General features: G+C 42.6%; 1 protein-coding gene across 2 annotated transcripts in view; it reads left to right on the top strand.

Moving 5' to 3' along the window:
* Positions 1-16779, top strand: part of LOC117044305 (cullin-9-like) — a 54201-nt gene that overhangs the window by 1811 nt on the left and 35611 nt on the right. Inside the window, exons 1-4 of one of the 2 annotated variants that reach the window (XM_033144931.1) lie at positions 3590-3614; positions 5357-5965; positions 12246-12400; positions 12734-13264. In XM_033144931.1, the coding sequence (XP_033000822.1) occupies positions 5371-5965; positions 12246-12400; positions 12734-13264 (1281 nt within the window). In that variant the 5' untranslated portion in view covers positions 3590-3614; positions 5357-5370. Of the gene's footprint in view, positions 1-3589; positions 3615-5356; positions 5966-12245; positions 12401-12733; positions 13265-16779 lie in introns of those variants that run through there. The other variant, XM_033144930.1, reaches the window with a different exon arrangement.

Raw genomic sequence — 16779 nt, 5'->3', positions numbered from 1 at the left:
TATTAGTAAGAATCTATTCCTTAGATGCCAGAGAATAGGTTCTGACTCATCCATCTGATGAAGTAGCACCTAGAATTTGTCCCTCAGGATTCCAATGTTAGTTTGAAATACACTTGGTGCTAGATGAGCAAAATAATTTTCCATGTTCATGCTGGCTAGAACTTTCTCAAAGACTTACTCCAAGATTAAGTTACTCTATTTCATTAAAAGTTGATTATCAAGTAATGGTTTAAACAGAAATAAAATCAGAGGGAAAGACTTCTTCCATTGTAACATTTATAGGACATTGCGAATGGATGCACAAGCCTATGTCGGCAAGATACAAAGTAATGGAAAGAAGAAAATGTTGGAATAGCTTGATTATAAATCACCTGATAGGCGAGGTTATCACAGGTGCAAGGCCAAATGAGCCAGTTGCTGTGGTAATGGCTCTGAGCTGTAGCTATATCACAGTGAGTAATGTATGTCAGCTAGTTTTAGTTACAGGTGGGTAGCCATGTTGGTCTGCCATAGTCAAAACAAAATCGAAAATTCTTTCCAGTAGCACCTTAGAGACCAACTGAGTTTGTTCCTGGTATGAGCTTTCGTGTGCATGCACACTTCTTCAGATACGAAAGCTCATACCCGGAACAAACTCAGCTAGTTTTAGTTGGCCTTAGAACAGTAAGCCCACAACTTAAACACATTTAACTTGTGCGCATTTACATACTTGGCCATTAAAAAAAAGAGGGTGGAAAGGGGGCAGGCATCCGAGAAAAAGGACTTTGGCAACCCCACCCATCAATGAACCCAATGTGTTTTGACTATACTGTATGTGATTTTGGCTTTAGGAGAAATCCCCAGAACGTGACCCCTGCGTAAGGTGTGGGTCTATTGCACTGTGGTTGAAGCCTTGGAATTACAGCAGCAGAGATTCTTTCCAGTAGCACCTTAGAGACCAACTGAGTTTGTTCCTGGTATGAGCTTTCGTGTGCATGCACACTTCTTCAGATACCTATCTGAAGAAGTGTGCATGCACACGAAAGCTCATACCAGGAACAAACTCAGTTGGTCTCTAAGGTGCTACTGGAAAGAATTTTCGATTTTGTTTTGACTATGGCAGACCAACACGGCTACCCACCTGTAACAGCAACAGAGATGTTCTGTATCTGTATATATCTGTATCTGAAAAACCTGCAGGCTAAAACTTCCTGTTCTGTGTATAACTTTCTCCAGCGCTGTTTGCTGTGTCTGTTACTTATGCAGCAGTAAAAGATTTGGCGACGTTTACTGTGAGCATGATCTAAACCCACACTTCCATTGCAAATGTGTTTTATCTCAGATTCCCGACAGAACACTTCATTTTTATGGTTAGAATAATTTACAGGAGCTGGAAAATCAAGATTAAGAAAAAGATAGGTTAATCTATGGGAGGGAAAGTGCTAAATGTTATCTTGGGTGGGGTATAACACAATTAAAAAATGTGCTACACCTCACAAGAGGGAAATAAAAGTTTAAATGTTATCAGATTTGAAAATAAGTACCTGTACTGTACTATCTTTTTATAATGACAAAGCCAAATGGCTTCCACAAACAAACAAAAATTGGCAGTATTGTGAACATACTTACTCTCACCCCAATCTGATTCAGAGGGTCCTTCAACATTTGGGAGCAGATTTTAGGAGCGGGTGAAGGTGAGGGAGAGTCATTTTTGCCATTGGTGCCCATTTTGCTGGTGAATGGACATAGTAGGATTTTAACCATTGATTTTAGCTGCATGGTGTTTGCTTCATTCTCTATACGTCCCATCTGTATGGTTTATTTCAAAATCAGCACGTTAAAAAACTCAAAGATTTAAATGAATAAAATGTCAACAATGAGAAACATTGTCAGCTGTCAGGGAGGTTTCCCCAAAGGTTTTGCTTAGTATTATATCTGATTATTATGTCCCCCCCTCTTCCCCTGTAAGTACATTCATATTGTTTATACATCTCTGGACTGATAAATTTTGCATTTGAATGTTTTCTAGCCCCTCCATGGTGAGAGGCTTCGTCTTATAGTCTGTATTGCACAGGTGTAATATTTTTTTCCTTTATCTAGTTTAGATAAAATAAAAAATAAATGAAATGAAAGAAAGCCATAGTTCATTAACTCTTAGAAGCAAATATTGGGCTTTTCTTCTTCCTTCCAGTTCATATTCAAAGTCAGTTTCTTTTTTGTCATGTTATCAGTTAGTGCAGGGATATTTCAACTGTCTAATCTTACAACCTTAGCACCAAAGCTCACATGCCAGGAGGCAGGCTGATAAAACACATGTGAGCGTTTCTCATTGTGTGATGATTTGGTTGATAGTCATAATGCAAGCGGTTTTTTGTACCTACTGGTTTCTTGAAACTGATGGGAGAAAACTAATGTTCTTGTGATACATGGCTTTAGGGAAGTTCTGCTGCTTTAAATGTGTTGATAGGCTAATTTGCAGTCCTGTGAAATTGAGGATTAAAAAAATGTTTTGAAATGTGAGCCTTGGCAGACTTGCTTGGAAATAGAATGAGAGCAAACAATCAGATTCAGAAGTAAAATAAGTCTGTTTGGAATGAGTGCATCCGTTGCACTGCTGTCAACAAGAACACCACTAGGTCCACAAACTAGGTTTGTGTCACTTTCCAGTGATAACACAGCTAAGGATGAGCCGGGCTTCCCTTGATGGGAGAGATAATGTAAAAAAATATTTTCCCGTAATTTTTGCGCTGTATTTCAGGCCACCATGCAAGAAAGGAAAGAACTGTAATTCCCACAGCGTTTCCAACATAAAGGGGATAAGGTGTTGTTTATCTTGGAGAGCTGTGCTGGAGACCATTGCCAGTCAAGGGACACCTTGAAGGCGGGCAGAGATTGTTTTTAGTGGGGGCTGGAGCTGGTCAGTTTGAATCCCAAGGTCTCCTTTCCAAACCTGGCAAAGACCAGCAGAGTTGCCCCATAGAGCAATATATTCTGACCAGTTGTTTTAAATTGGTGGCTAGAAGCCATTCGGCACAGTATTACTTTTAGTCCAGGAATAAGTTCCATGCTGGTTTCAGTAAGAGGTTGGCACTGAGTGGAACCCATTGATGACGTGGCATGGGTGGAATGCTGAGTGATGGAAGCGCAGTCTTGGAGCCAGGCTATTCCAGATGACAAGAAGTCTGCCAAGCCTCCAGCACAGAAGTATTATTAATTGGTGTTAGCTTAGCAGATGTAAGAAAATACTGGTCGGACGACGTCTGCAAGGTCATTTTAAGTGAGTGTGAGAGAGAAATACAAACATCAGAAGGAAATAAGCAGTACATGATGGAAAGTGGAATCATTGAAGGCATTATTGAAGGAGGCAGGTTTGCTCCTTAGTTATTGGATATTGGAGGTTCCAGGTCTGGGGGGTGCTGGTAGCAATGTCTAGCCCAGAATGAAAGTTATCATTGTGCTTGGAAGACAGTTACTTTTAAACTGTGCTGCTGCTTTCTCTTTTTGTTCCTAGTTGCAGGCCCGCTGATTTCTTTTCACTGTGCAAGGTCTGTCTCTCTTCCATTGCTGTCAGCACTTGAGTATGCAGAACAGTTGACAGATTGCAAAGCATGGCTCACAAGGAGGAGAAGTTGCATGTAAGGCATGCATGACTAAGTCTCTGTTCTTACCAGTAGGAGCTAGACTGTCCGTCTCCCACCAGTGGGTAGCAGATCACAGATGAATTGAACATGCTGTAAAAAATAATAATACTTTTTCTTGTCCTGCCTCTGCTAGCAATGTGGGGCTTTAGGAAGGATGAGTGAAGGTGATCTGTTGTCATGACTTCCCACAATGAGTTCTGGAAATTGTAGTTTGTGAGAGAACTAAGAATTCTGCTAGAAAACTCCCCCATCTATGGTTCCCCAAGGAGCAGGAATGATTGTTTAACACTGAAGTGTAGATATGGTTTTGCTCCTCCTCCATCTAAGAGGATTAGAGAAAGGAACACACACATTTTTCTGACCTTTGCAAAGCTCTAGTTCTGCTCAGTTTTATTTGAACTGTGAGAAAGAAGAGACTTTGGGAGGAGAATTGTTTGTGCTTTTCCTTTTGCTCTGCCCAACAAAAGTATAAGATGGAATTTCAGAGAGGGATGCCTCCCATTTCTTCTAAAGAGATCACAATGTGTGCCAACATACAGAAGAGGATCCACCTCTGGATGAAACTATAAGCCAGGATTGGAAGTTTCTAATTGCTGCATGGTGGGGGGTTTTGGTGAGGGAGAGCAGGGGAGGCACAAGAGTTTGGGCAAGGAGAATGAAGCTCTTCAGAAATTGATTTTATTGTTTTATCTTTTTATAAACTGCATTGAGGTTTTCTTAAGTCAAGCAGCATATAAATTTTAAGAAATAAAGTATTGTGCATGATTTTATGTTGTGAACCAACCACTCTGTGATCTTTAGGTGGGCAGCATACAAATTTAATAAATAGTTCACCTTGATCCTGGCATGTTCTTCTGTTTTTCCTGGACTGGAGAGAAGATTTTCTTAGTGTGAAGATTGCTCAGATCTCCTCTTTTTAGATCTGACATCTGCTCATCTTTTGTTTCTATAAACGAGTTTCCTGGTTTTACTTTAAAAACCACAGCAACTCTCAGTGAATTTTATGTGCCCCATGTTTATTAGCAAATGTGCTTTCTTGTGGAGAAGAGTGTGTTTTCTTCTTGTTAATTCTAGCAGCAGAGGCTCTTAATAAAAGAGAAGCGTCTATAGTCCTTGGCTGCCTGATTCACAGCATATAGTTCCCTCCTATTAGAAGAGAACAAATTTCAAAATGGTTTACAACACATTACAACATCTGATAAAACAATCCAGAATTCAAGCTTCAAGGAAAATAGTTCAGGTCCTTCTCTAAGTGACATTTTGCTTTCCGCAGTCGCCAACCTAGCACCCAGAAATCTCTATGTGGTCACAATTGGACCTGCACCAGTCACAAAACGCACCTGGCGCCTGGCTAATTTAGAACACTGAATGAAAACCATGTTCCCTGCCTGCATGCTTGCAATGTAATAACGCATGATACATCAGGAGTCCTTCAGGGTCATGCCAGCTTTTCAGTGAACAAGGATAGGAACCCTTCGCTTGGAGCAAAATGTTTCTAAATGTGCATTAAGTGTCACACACTTGTAAGGGAGAAGTCAATGACACTGAGAAGTGTGTCTGGCATGGAGTGTATGACGGGGTCCCCACGGGTACAAGGAATCATAGTTGATGTTATGCATTTTGCACCTGACCAACTTTTTTACTTAAAACAATTAGGTGCCTCTAGTTATGGCACCATGGGGCACCTAGCCTGGATATCTCTCGGGAGTCTAACCTCTTCCCTTTGCTGTTCACAGATATATCTTCCATCATGGTGGGCGAGAGGAGAAATGGAAATCTGCTGGTGCATCTTGGGCCCAAACTGCAGGCCTATCCCGAGGAGCTAATCCGGCAGCGCCGTGGCCACGATGGGCACACCGAATACTTGATTCGCTGGAGTATCCTTAGCTTGGATGACAGCCTAGGGAACAGCACCAATGCTGCTTCCTCCGAGAGCAAAACGGAGAATATTCTGATGTGGATGTCGGCAGAGGAGGTTTATGCCAACTGCCCCACACTGCTGGGCAAGAGGAAACCTGAGGGGCAGCGGGTAAAGGAAGAAAAAGCACCTAGCACATTCCCATCTGACGTCACTCTGGATGAAGCCTCGCTGCTTGAGATGAAGGCTGATGTCAGGAACCTGGTGCAGCGGGCTGCTCGGCAAATGGCCAGGACTACAGGCCCAGAGTCCTCCATCCTGAACACCATCCATGTGCTCAGTGCCTATGCCAGTATTGGCTCGTTGACAGGTGTGTTCAAAGAGACAGGTGCTCTGGATCTGCTGATGAAGATGCTGTGTAATGAGGAGAAGCAGATTCGCCGAAGTGCTGGGAAGATGCTGAGGGCCCTGGCTTCCCATGATGCAGGTGAGATTTCCTGGTCTGAAATCCTAGGGTGACCTCCAGGCTTAGAATTTTAGAGTTGGAAGGGACCCCAAGGGACATCTAGCCCAGCCCCCTGCAATGCAGGAATTCTCTGTTGATAGTCCCTAGAACGCTTTGAGAAACTGGAAAATGATAATGATTCATATGGATGGAGTACTTGGTGGGGTTGGTTGGCTGAATCTGCTCAAGGCTTCTGCCTGTTGCATTTGATGGTGGTATTGTTATTCAGATAAGAGGAAGCAATCTTGCATCTGAAAATGTGCCTTGTTCATTAGGGCTGATTCCAAACACAGTCAAGTTTGGTAAGTCTGAACCTCCTCCAGAGACACTGCAATCACTGTTGTTCTTTTACGTAGCATTTTAAATTGCCGAGGATTTCTGTGTTCCTCATGGTGTTAGATTGCAAGAAAGATAAAGTGTGGTTTTCTAGTTGTCTTGGGAGAACCAAGATCTTAAGAACTTCTAAAGAAACTTTCATTTTATATTTGAGGATGATTCCAGGGCTAAATGAATAATTACAGATCCCTTGCTGGAACTACATTTAGTCAGATCTCTCAGACCTTTCTCTGTGGGTTTTAATAGGTTTATCCTGTATTTCTTCAATTTAGACAAATAGGTTTTCCCTGATTCTTTCCTCAGAGGTATGCTGCAGCAATGTTCATCTGTCACATTCTCACACTAATCATGGTTTATCTTCTGTAGAGGAAAGGAAAGGGGATATAGCTTGCCTTGAGACCTTGGCTATCTTGATTTTTAATTATTTCTAGGATACTTTTAACCTTGAAGTTTTAAGTATTCAGTCTGTACTTCCCTGCTACTGTAATATTTCTTACTAGGCTAGATTGGAACTGTATCCATTAGCTGTTTAAATGGAGGTCCACTCACACAACAGGACTTCCCCTTCCTCTGCTCTCCCCATGCCATCAAAATCTACATGAGGAGGGGGCTTGGGGTGGGCTGCAGAGGAGAGAAGGGGAAATTCCATTGTACAAGTGGAAGTCTTAAGTGTGGAATGGCAGCTTTGGATACAGCCTTCATTGTGTGGCATGGGGATATTCCTCCTACCCATGAAGTCATTATAATTCATATTAATTTTTATTTTTAATTCAGCTCATTGGACTGAAGTTAGTCAGGTTTGGTCCCACTTCAGGCAAACAAAAGTTTGGTGTCTTCTTTGGGAGACAGTTCAGGTTCATGTGCAAACATTTTAAAATTCACCCCATGCGGGATTGCCCCAGTATTTAGAGCAGGAAATGCTTTCGGATGCTGGGTTCCAGCCTCAGGATGTAGGGATCATTATTATTATTATTATTATTATTATTATTATTATTATTATTATTATTATTATTATAAAAACCTCTTATTCATGGTCATTTGACAGGGATTCATTAGCTGTGATTCCTGCATTGCAAGGGGTTGGACTAGATGACCCCTGGGGTTACCTCCCAACTCTACAATTCTGTGATGTGGATTTTTATAGTTATAAAGTGATTAAACTCTCTACGGTATCCTGACCTTAATGATGGATAGTAAACATATTACACAGCAGGAATGGGGAATCTTTTTGCCTCCATGAGCCAGATCCACATCGGGATGGACCTTGTGTGCTAAATTTAACAAGTGGATGGGCTCACCCACCTATCAATCTCCTGACACCACAGTGACACCAGCTGATTTGGTGCTGTCGAGCTCCAAAGCTAGGACTTCAAAGTAGGTTGCAGGTAGCAAGGAACTGGAAAATTGAAAAAACAACAACAGTAAAACTTTTTTATAGCAGCTGTATCAATGCAGCTCTCTTGTTTCAGGGGGTTTTTCAATGCAAACCCCTTCCTGATCCAGTTTGCATTAAAACTGCTCCTAAAACAAAGGCAAAAAGCTCTGTGCAAGGTGCTCTGAAGTCCTGACTTGGGGATTTCAAAGCATAGTGAAACTGAGCAACCAAGCTGCATTGCGTTAAATAGTTTGTATCAATTAACTGGAGCGATGAGACATTAAAAAAGGCTTGAAAAACCCACTAGGACAGTAATTTAGAACAAGCACAGAATGGCAGTCTTCTCTACAGAAGAAGAATAAATAACATTAAAATGCAGGCCTTCCTCTTGTTTCTTTGATTAACAAACCAGGTGAACACTGTTGACTTCAGCTGGATTACTGAGAGTGGACATGGGCAGGTGAATAGAGAGGTGGACTTTGACTCGGGAGATTGGAGTTAAAATTCCACCTCAGCCTTGGACTTGCTGTGTGGCATTAGACAAATAACAATTTCAGTTTTCCATCTCAGAACTTTAGTATTCCATTTGAATTCTCCTCCGCCCCAACAAATACAGACTGACCTCTATAAAGGTAGCAAATAATAAAAAAGTTGCATGGAAGCACATAAGAAGCTGTTTTATATTGAGACAGACCAGCAGACAATGTTCAGTAGAGTCAACTAGCTGCTGCCTAGAGCCTTGAGCAGAGGTCTTAATGCAGTTTTACTTCTTGAGTCATCAGAGTGTGTGCCTGGTACCTTGTGCATGCTAATCATGTATCCTCTTCCCCATGTAAATGTTAAATAGCCATGGATTACACCAGTTTAAACTTTCTGAACATAGCAACCTGGCTGTATCTGCCATTGAGTTGGTACTACTACATGATGTGGCTCTATCTAGACTTGCAAAGTTTGGCTGTGATTCCCAGTGTGTTTTGGTAATTAAGTTGGAAGGGCTAGCTAGAGACAAACTTGGCAGCTTTCTTTTCAAACTTCTGCAAAATAAGTTGTAGTGTTTCAGGATAAAGCTGACCTTGTATGTAATAAGTAAATTGGTTTTGGGGTTTTCCTGCCTCCGTTATGACACAAATTGTGCTAATTATTTATTTGGAGACTTTGTGAATGTTTCGTTTCTTTCATGCTTCTCAGGAATAAGCATTGACACTCATCCGTTTTTGGAGTTGTTCTCTTATGCTCAGTTCACATTACAAGCTTTGCCTGAATTTGCATTTCAGCTATTTCAGAAACCTAGAGACAGTGAGTCCTACCACTCCAAATCTTAAACTTCCATTGAATATTTGTTGGCTTGACTAATTATGAGAGAGAGTAAAAGAAATTCAAAACATGCTCATTTTCCAATTCACCCTTATCTATGTATGTAGTGAAAAGAAGGGGGGAACTAAATTCAGGCAGACCATAAGCAAGAATGGTTATTGTTGATTATACATCTCCGTTGTATTAGCAGGTATAATCTTTTTTTACAACAGGAAGAAATGGAGGCACAGAGAGATGACCAACTTTCTGTTAGAGAACAGAACTCAGTTCTAAAACTCTTGACACCCACTTACTGTGCTGCCTTTTCCTATGTACTGAGATTAATTTTGCGCTGAAAAAAGTAATGTAGGGCAGTTCTTGGACATTATGGTTTTACTGATTGGGTATCAGCTGCTTAATCTGCGATCCTCTGGTGGAAAAGACATTAGCACTGCCCTTCATATGTTCCAGAATGCATGTTTTTCCTACTCATGATTCATTAAGCCAGAATATCACAGCTGCTTAATGTAAACTTTTTAAAACACAAAGATTAGGAAATGGGCAGGGCTATTTATGGTAAGAACCTTAAACAAGAGTGTTTGAAAGAATGCTAAAACCATTATTTCTAATTTTTATATATTAGTAGGAAAGGGCTTACACTGCCTACAAAGCTAGATGAAAACCAAATGTTACTTTACCTGTAATAACTTACCAGGTGCCACCATGCAACCTGAATGCTCACTCCCTACCACTGACCAATGCCTGCCCCTGACTGTGTAACAAAAACCCAGGAATACAATTCCTTAAACTGCACAGGCCTTTTCGATTTTTGCTTCTGCTCCTACGTGCTCAGCTTCTCACAACCTGGCTGTAAGGGTTCTGCTGTGGTTCCTCACGAGTAAAGAGGCTCGACTCAAGTCCCGTATATTTACAGGTTTTATTGTGCAGATATGTACAGTGCAGAGCTCAAAAGTCCATGACCAGCTTAGTCACTTTCAGATCCCGGAAGTGGCGCTTTTCTGGAGCGCCCCCAACATAAGAACTTGGGCACCCCTAGTCTCCTCCTTCCCTCCTTACGTTTCACACCGCTGCGTAATTGGGGCGACGGAACTGTCGTTGCTCCCTCTTGGCTGGATCCACTGATTGGGCGTTGGGTCTCTGGAGCATCCTCCAGCCCTCTCTCCACTGGGCTGCTTTGCTTCCTGCCGGTCCCGCTGGAAGTCCCCCTGCTATCCATGCAGTGCTGGGGCTCTCCCTCCCTTGACAGCCCCTGCACCGACTGTTCCCTGACACCGGCTACATATTTAAGTCGAAACAAAATAGAAAATTCTTTCCAGTAGCACCTTAGAGACCAACTGAGTTTGTTCTTGGTATGAGCTTTCGTGTGCATGCACACTTCTTCAGATACACTCTTTGTATGCACACGAAAGCTCATACCAAGAACAAACTCAGTTGGTCTCTAAGGTGCTACTGGAAAGAATTTTCTATTTTGTTTCGACTATGGCAGACCAACAAGGCTACCCACCTGTAACTACATATTTAAGTACCACTCAGAGCATTTCCAGACTTTCTCTGTCTCTCTTTTTAAAATAACCTTCTGGCTTTCATCCTTGTATATGTAATGGCAAACATTTTGGAGACAGTTTCTTATTCCTGCCACCACATCACACAAACTCATTCTGATAGATATGTATTGCGGTAAACCTGCCATACCAGACAAACTGCATACTAGACAAAAACAAAACAAATAACCAAGAAATAGTGCCCATTATATTTGAGAGCAACTGAGGTCCTTCCTAGATTCCCAGGAAGATAATGTAAAGAAAAGCCCTTATGCTGTGTTTTGTGTTGTCTGCATTTTGTATTGTACAGTTTTGCGAAAACATTCTCGGTATAAAATGAGACATTGCATTAGTTGGAGCTTATTGTTCTTGTTCCTGAGACCCCCACTTTCTTAACCATAAACATTTCCCCTTAATCTCTGAGGACATGTTGTCTTCAGAAACTGTGTGACTGAACTTCCTAAAATGTCCTATGCTTCTTACAGTTATCATACCCTGGACTTCTGAACTGTCAACAGTTTCCACTAATTCTCAGTTTTGTTGTCATCTCCGAAGACAAGAGTCTAGGCAAGAGCTGAATTTGTAGTGAAAAATATAGGATCGGAGTGGGAAAAGGAGGAGGAAGAATTTTCTGGCTTCTTGTCATATTGTAAATAAGTAAAGGTTGAGCGAGTCTAGATCAAATTGGTGGCAGTTGCTTGTCACTGATTTTTAATAGCTATTAAATGTTTCAGTGCAAAGTTTGCTATTGTGCTTTGTGGACAGAAATGGATTTGTTTGGTTCTTGGGCTTCTGAGGTTTTGAAAGTATACCTACATTGGCCATTTATTTGGGGCTGATACAGATATACAAACGTTTAACTCAGCTTTACATGCTTGGCAACTTATATTTTTTTTAAAAAGGGGGGGACAGAAGTTTGGGGAGGGAGGAGAGACTTTGGCAATCCCATCTGCCATTGCACCCAATGTGTTCTGACTATACGCAATTTTGGCTTTAGGAGCTTACTGTAAAACTTCCAGCGGGAAACAGGATAATCATTTCTCTAATGTACATTCCCAAGCTCTTTTCCTGTTCTCCCTAATATTAGCCAGTGCTAACCAGAATGTATAAACCAGCTTCAAATTCTGTATTCAGATTCTGGTTAAGACTGAGAACATTAGCATTAACTTTCATTGAAGTCTATGGGATAAAGGTGGGAGGAATTAGTGTGGCTAGCTGAAGTGATGAGCTGGCTCCCTCTTACTATTCCAACTTCAATTTATAGGGGAAAACTAAGTTTAGGCTCTCATGGTGATGAAAATAAAGGTTGAAGACATGAGTGTATTTGAGAGGTTCAATAACCAGAAGTAGGCAGTAGTCTTAACCATGTTTTGTTTTTACATTTTGTGATTTTGAGAGGGACTAGGAATGCCAGCGGTCTTGAACTGCTGCATCTAACGGGAAAATGCTCATTCTGCTAAACAGAACTTGTCTGCCTTGAAAAGCCTTTTCACCTACTGCATTTATGCATTTGTTACCTGTGTGTGTGACTTACCTGCGGGTCAAGATACATTTCTAATGTACACCTCGGAGCTGCATTAAATGTGATAATCCAGAACAGATGTATAATGCTGGAGAAGCACCACTGTTTTGCAAAGATCTCCTCTCACTGGCAGAATATGAAACGCAGCACTGAGTATGCCTGCTTTGGTTTCAGGAAGCAGAGCGTATGTTCTCTTGTCCCTGAGCCAGCAGGATGGCATTGAACAGCATATGGATTTTGACAGCCGCTATACTCTCTTGGAGCTGTTTGCAGAGACAACATCTTCCGAAGAACACTGCATGTCCTTTGAAGGCATCCATCTCCCTCAGGTACCTGCTGATCTGGCTGATTGTGATATGGTCAGGAAGGGTTCCCTTGTGAAGGCAAGGATTTGAGTGCATGTCTGAGAAGCAGATGAGATAAGGGTGGCATGACCCAAAGATCGAGATCAAGGATGTTAATTGGCTGGGGTAATCCAGAGACTTGCCTAGTGTGGAGGTGGAGGGCAGTGGGTTTGGAGAAAGCCAGAAAAAACAACTCACAGGGGCAGAAAATACATTGCAAATGGAGGTATAATACAGGGTGATTTAGGGTCTAGCTCAATAGCGAGCTAGGGGAGAACATAATTTTCTAGTTGGCCTGATGCATTGCATCTCTTTCAGATTCCAGGGAAGCTGCTGTTTTCTCTGGTGAAGCGCTATTTGTGCGTCACCTCCCTCATGGACAAGCTTAACAGCACCACAGAACTGGGAGGGGAACGCCAAGACTGCGCAGCCCCCAGCGCAAACTTTGGGGAAAAGAGTCGGGTGCAACGGGAGTTTGACTTCAGCATGGCCATGGCGAACCTCATTTCGGAGCTGGTGCGGGTCATGGGGTGGGACCGCAGCCAGGAAAGGGAGCTTTCCCTCAGGGAGACACAGCCTCGAGTCGTCCGCTCCATCTTCCAGCCCAAGGGTTCCACTTGTACTGCTGTTCAGGTACCTCTGGCCACCCCAAAGCCGTCGCCACGGAAAAAGCAAGGGCAGGGATTTTTGACTTTGTCAGATTTCTCCAACCGCAGCAGCTATGTAGAGTATGTGCAGGAGAACCTGAAGCCGGGGATGACTGTGCGCATGCTGGAAGACTATGAGGAGATCAATATCGGAGACGTGGGCGAATTTCGCCAAAGCAATAGTGGGATGCCCCCTGTACAGGTATGTGGTTTGGAGAAAGAAGGAAGGATGGAGCAGAGCAGGGGAAAGAATTGGGGGATGGAGGGGTGGAACTTGCAGTTTTCCTCCTCCCAGGATTCAGGGGTTGTTCCTTTTGGTGGAATGGTTAAATGGCATTTAGAACTGCTGCATCTTTCATTGGTTTAATCATGGAACACGGGTGGCACTGTCGGTTAAACCACAGAGCCTAGGGCTTGCTGATCAGAAGGTCGGCGGTTCAAATCCCCGTGACGGAGTGAGCTCCCGTTGCTCCGTCCCAGCTCCTGCCCACCTAGCAGTTCGAAAGCACGTCAAAGTACAAGTAGATAAATAGGTACCACTCCGGTGGGAAGGTAAATGGTGTTTCCGTGTGCTGCTCTGGTTCGCCAGAAGTGGCTTTGTCATGCTGGCCACATGACCCAGAAGCTGTATACCGGCTCCCTCAGCCATTAATGCGAGATGAGCGCCACAACCCCAGAGTCGGACATGACTGGACCTAATGGTCAGGGGTCCCTTTACCTTTACTACATCAGAAGGAAGATTTTTGATTTGTTTTATGTTCTTCACGGCAGGATGACTGCAGGTCAGAAACTTCAGGTCAACTTTTTGCTGCCCCCTACCTGTGTGAAATATGCCCTTCCCATTATTAAAGTTAAAATGTTGATTCGTGGGGTTTGTTGCTCTGCTTGCTATCTGCTATTGGTTTGAATGCTTATTTTGTATCCCATTTTTGCCGGTTTGTACAAGTCAGATTGTATTTTATTGTATGTGTGTCTGGCCATATTACCTTTTTCATGTGCCTGGCTATCTATCTCTGAAGTTACAGTTAAATATTGTTCACCCCTTCCCTGATTTCAGTAGTATAGCTTCTTATTATCCTCATTGTTTGTTCAGTTTAGCCTGTGTCCTCAGATGGCCTTTAGGAATGATTTATTGTCTGGTTAATGTATTCTGGTTTAAATTCCAGTTTATGGCTGGAATACACGTAGTGTAGGGTTGAAGTCAATTACCATGCAAGACTGAAATACTAAATCATATTCTTGAAGCCAGTTTCAGTATGCTTCATCCTCTAGGATTTAGCTATCTGAGCTTCAGGGGGTTGGATCAAAATTTCAGAAACCTAGTATGAGCAGCAATGGGGATTTTTCCAGCCCTGAGACCACTTTAAGAGAGAGAGAGAGAGGAGAAAAGCTTAGGCTAGGTAAAGGGTTATATATTACGTACTTAAGAGCCTTAGTAACCATGAAATCACCTGATGAAGATATCTGAATATCATGTACTTTATACCTAATTAGTGAGAGTGCATGAAATTCCTAGCATTGACCACAGGAATAAACAATTATAAATCTTCCAAAGTTGGGTACAAATGACAGGAAGGGGAGTAGTATAAGAAACTGTTGTTCAGTCTAATATCCAGTGAGTTAAATGTACCCGTTAGCTGTCTTAACTTTTCCTACGTTTTATTATTAAAGGAGTTGAAAAACAGCCAGGGAAGAGCTTTTTTGCTCATAGCACAATATAGAAGAAATGTGAAGGTTCTTATTTAAAATGTAGCAAGTGATGAATAGATGGAAAGATATTTATTCTGTAAATGCCTTCTAGAAATTGAAAATATGTTTACATTATAGGGATATGATAGAGGTGAGCTAGAGCACAGAGCCAAGGAAATAATTCTATCAGTAGCAGTTTGCTTTGCAGCGTGAACTTTGCCAAGGCCAGGAAATAATGATGTTGCAATATATTGGATAGTTAGAACAAGTATTCATTAAAGAGTTTATGCACAGACACAAAAATTGTAGATATTGCCTCAGTGTTGAGTATCCAGAAGGAGAATGAGAGCTGAAATTACACCCTCCACTCTTAAGATCAGGCACCCCCAAACTTTGGCCCTTCAGATGTTTCGGTCTACAATTCCCATCATCCCTGACCACTGGTCCTGTTAGCTATTATTTTATTATTATTATTTGTACCCCACCCATCTGGCTAGGTCCCCCAAGCTACTCATGACCCCCCAGCTAGGGATCATGGGAGTTGTAGGCCAAAACACCTGGAGGGTCGCAGTTTGGGGATGCCTGCTTAAGACCATCTAGAGTAGTGGGAAAGATTTAGAACTGAGTTTTGCTCATGTTGAGGATGTTTTCCCCATAAGGCAGCATTTCTCAACATGGTTCCCTTCAAGAATGCCATTTAGAGATTCTCATTTGTAGAGAGCCAGTGAACTGCAGTGGAAAGAAACTTGAACTCCAGAGGAACTTTCAACACAGTTCTGAATTTTTCCTTAAAATCCTATGTTTGTCACCTCCTCCTCCTCCTCCTCCTCCTCCTCCTCCTCCTCCTCTTCGCCTTCACCTTCACCTTCACCCTAAGGTCCCAGGGTGTGCCACAGCATTAAAACACAACAATAAAAATAGTTCAAAGCAACTTATATTCATGAAGATAAAGGTAGAATCATAGAATCATAGAGTTGGAAGAGACCACAAGGGCCATCCAGTCCAACCCCCTACCAAGCAGGAAACCCCCTGCCAAGGTAAAGGACCCCTGACAGTTAATTCCAGTCGCGGACAACTCTGGGGTTGTGGTGCTCATCTCGCTTTACTGGCTGAGGGAGCAGACGTTTGTCCGCAGACAGTTTTTCCTGGTCATGTGGCTAGCATGACTAAGCTGCTTCTGGGGGAACCAGAGCAGCACACAGAAACAGCGTTTACCTTCCCACCGGAGCGGTACCTATTTATCTACTTGCACTTTGACTGCTAGGTTGGCAGGAGCAAGGACCGAACAACGGGAGCTCACCCTGTTGCAGGGATTCGAACCGCCGACCTTTTGATTGGCAAGCCCTAGGCTCTGTGGTTTAGACCACGGTGCCACCCGCGTCCCTCATGAAGATAAGGTGGGTCCTAAAAATATGCACCTTAAGTGTCAAAAGCCAAGACAAAGTGGTGCTTCATCAGCATCCTCCAGAAGCTGTATAATGTAGGTGGAGAGAGTTTCCCACAGCTTAGGGGGCACCCAAGAGGCTCTGTAAGGAAAGAGGCAGTGCTGCAGATATTTGAGGCCTGAATCTACTATATATGGCAGATTCAGGCCTCAGATATCTGCACCACTGCCTCTAACACTGGAACAATGCCGATACCTCTTGCACAGTTGCTTTGATGGTGATTGGAATAAAAATTACAGAGCTGTTTGCTTGTAAAATAGGTCTACGTTTAGGTATAACCATGGATACTCTGTCCTTCACCCAAACACTGGATACTTTCTGATTTTGAAGTTGCGTATTAGATAATACACCCACACACTGGGCGCATCCAGGCTGATGTCAAATCTGAAATGTTGCTGGTATATTCATAAGAATTAAGACCCCAAGATTAAGAATCTCATGCTCTACCAACTGAGCTAAAGGCATTTCTGACTGGATGCATGTGCATAATAGGGAAAAGGAGGTTGGGGAGTGGAAGGGGTGTTGGCCAGGGAATTCCATGTGCAGAATACTGTATGTGGATGGTGAGGATACAGCAGAGGAC

Source organism: Lacerta agilis, chromosome 3 (genome assembly GCF_009819535.1).
Source record: "Lacerta agilis isolate rLacAgi1 chromosome 3, rLacAgi1.pri, whole genome shotgun sequence".
Lineage (NCBI taxonomy): Eukaryota > Metazoa > Chordata > Lepidosauria > Squamata > Lacertidae > Lacerta > Lacerta agilis.
Note: the sequence above shows the minus strand (reverse complement) of the source record. Positions and strands in the feature narration are given on the sequence as shown.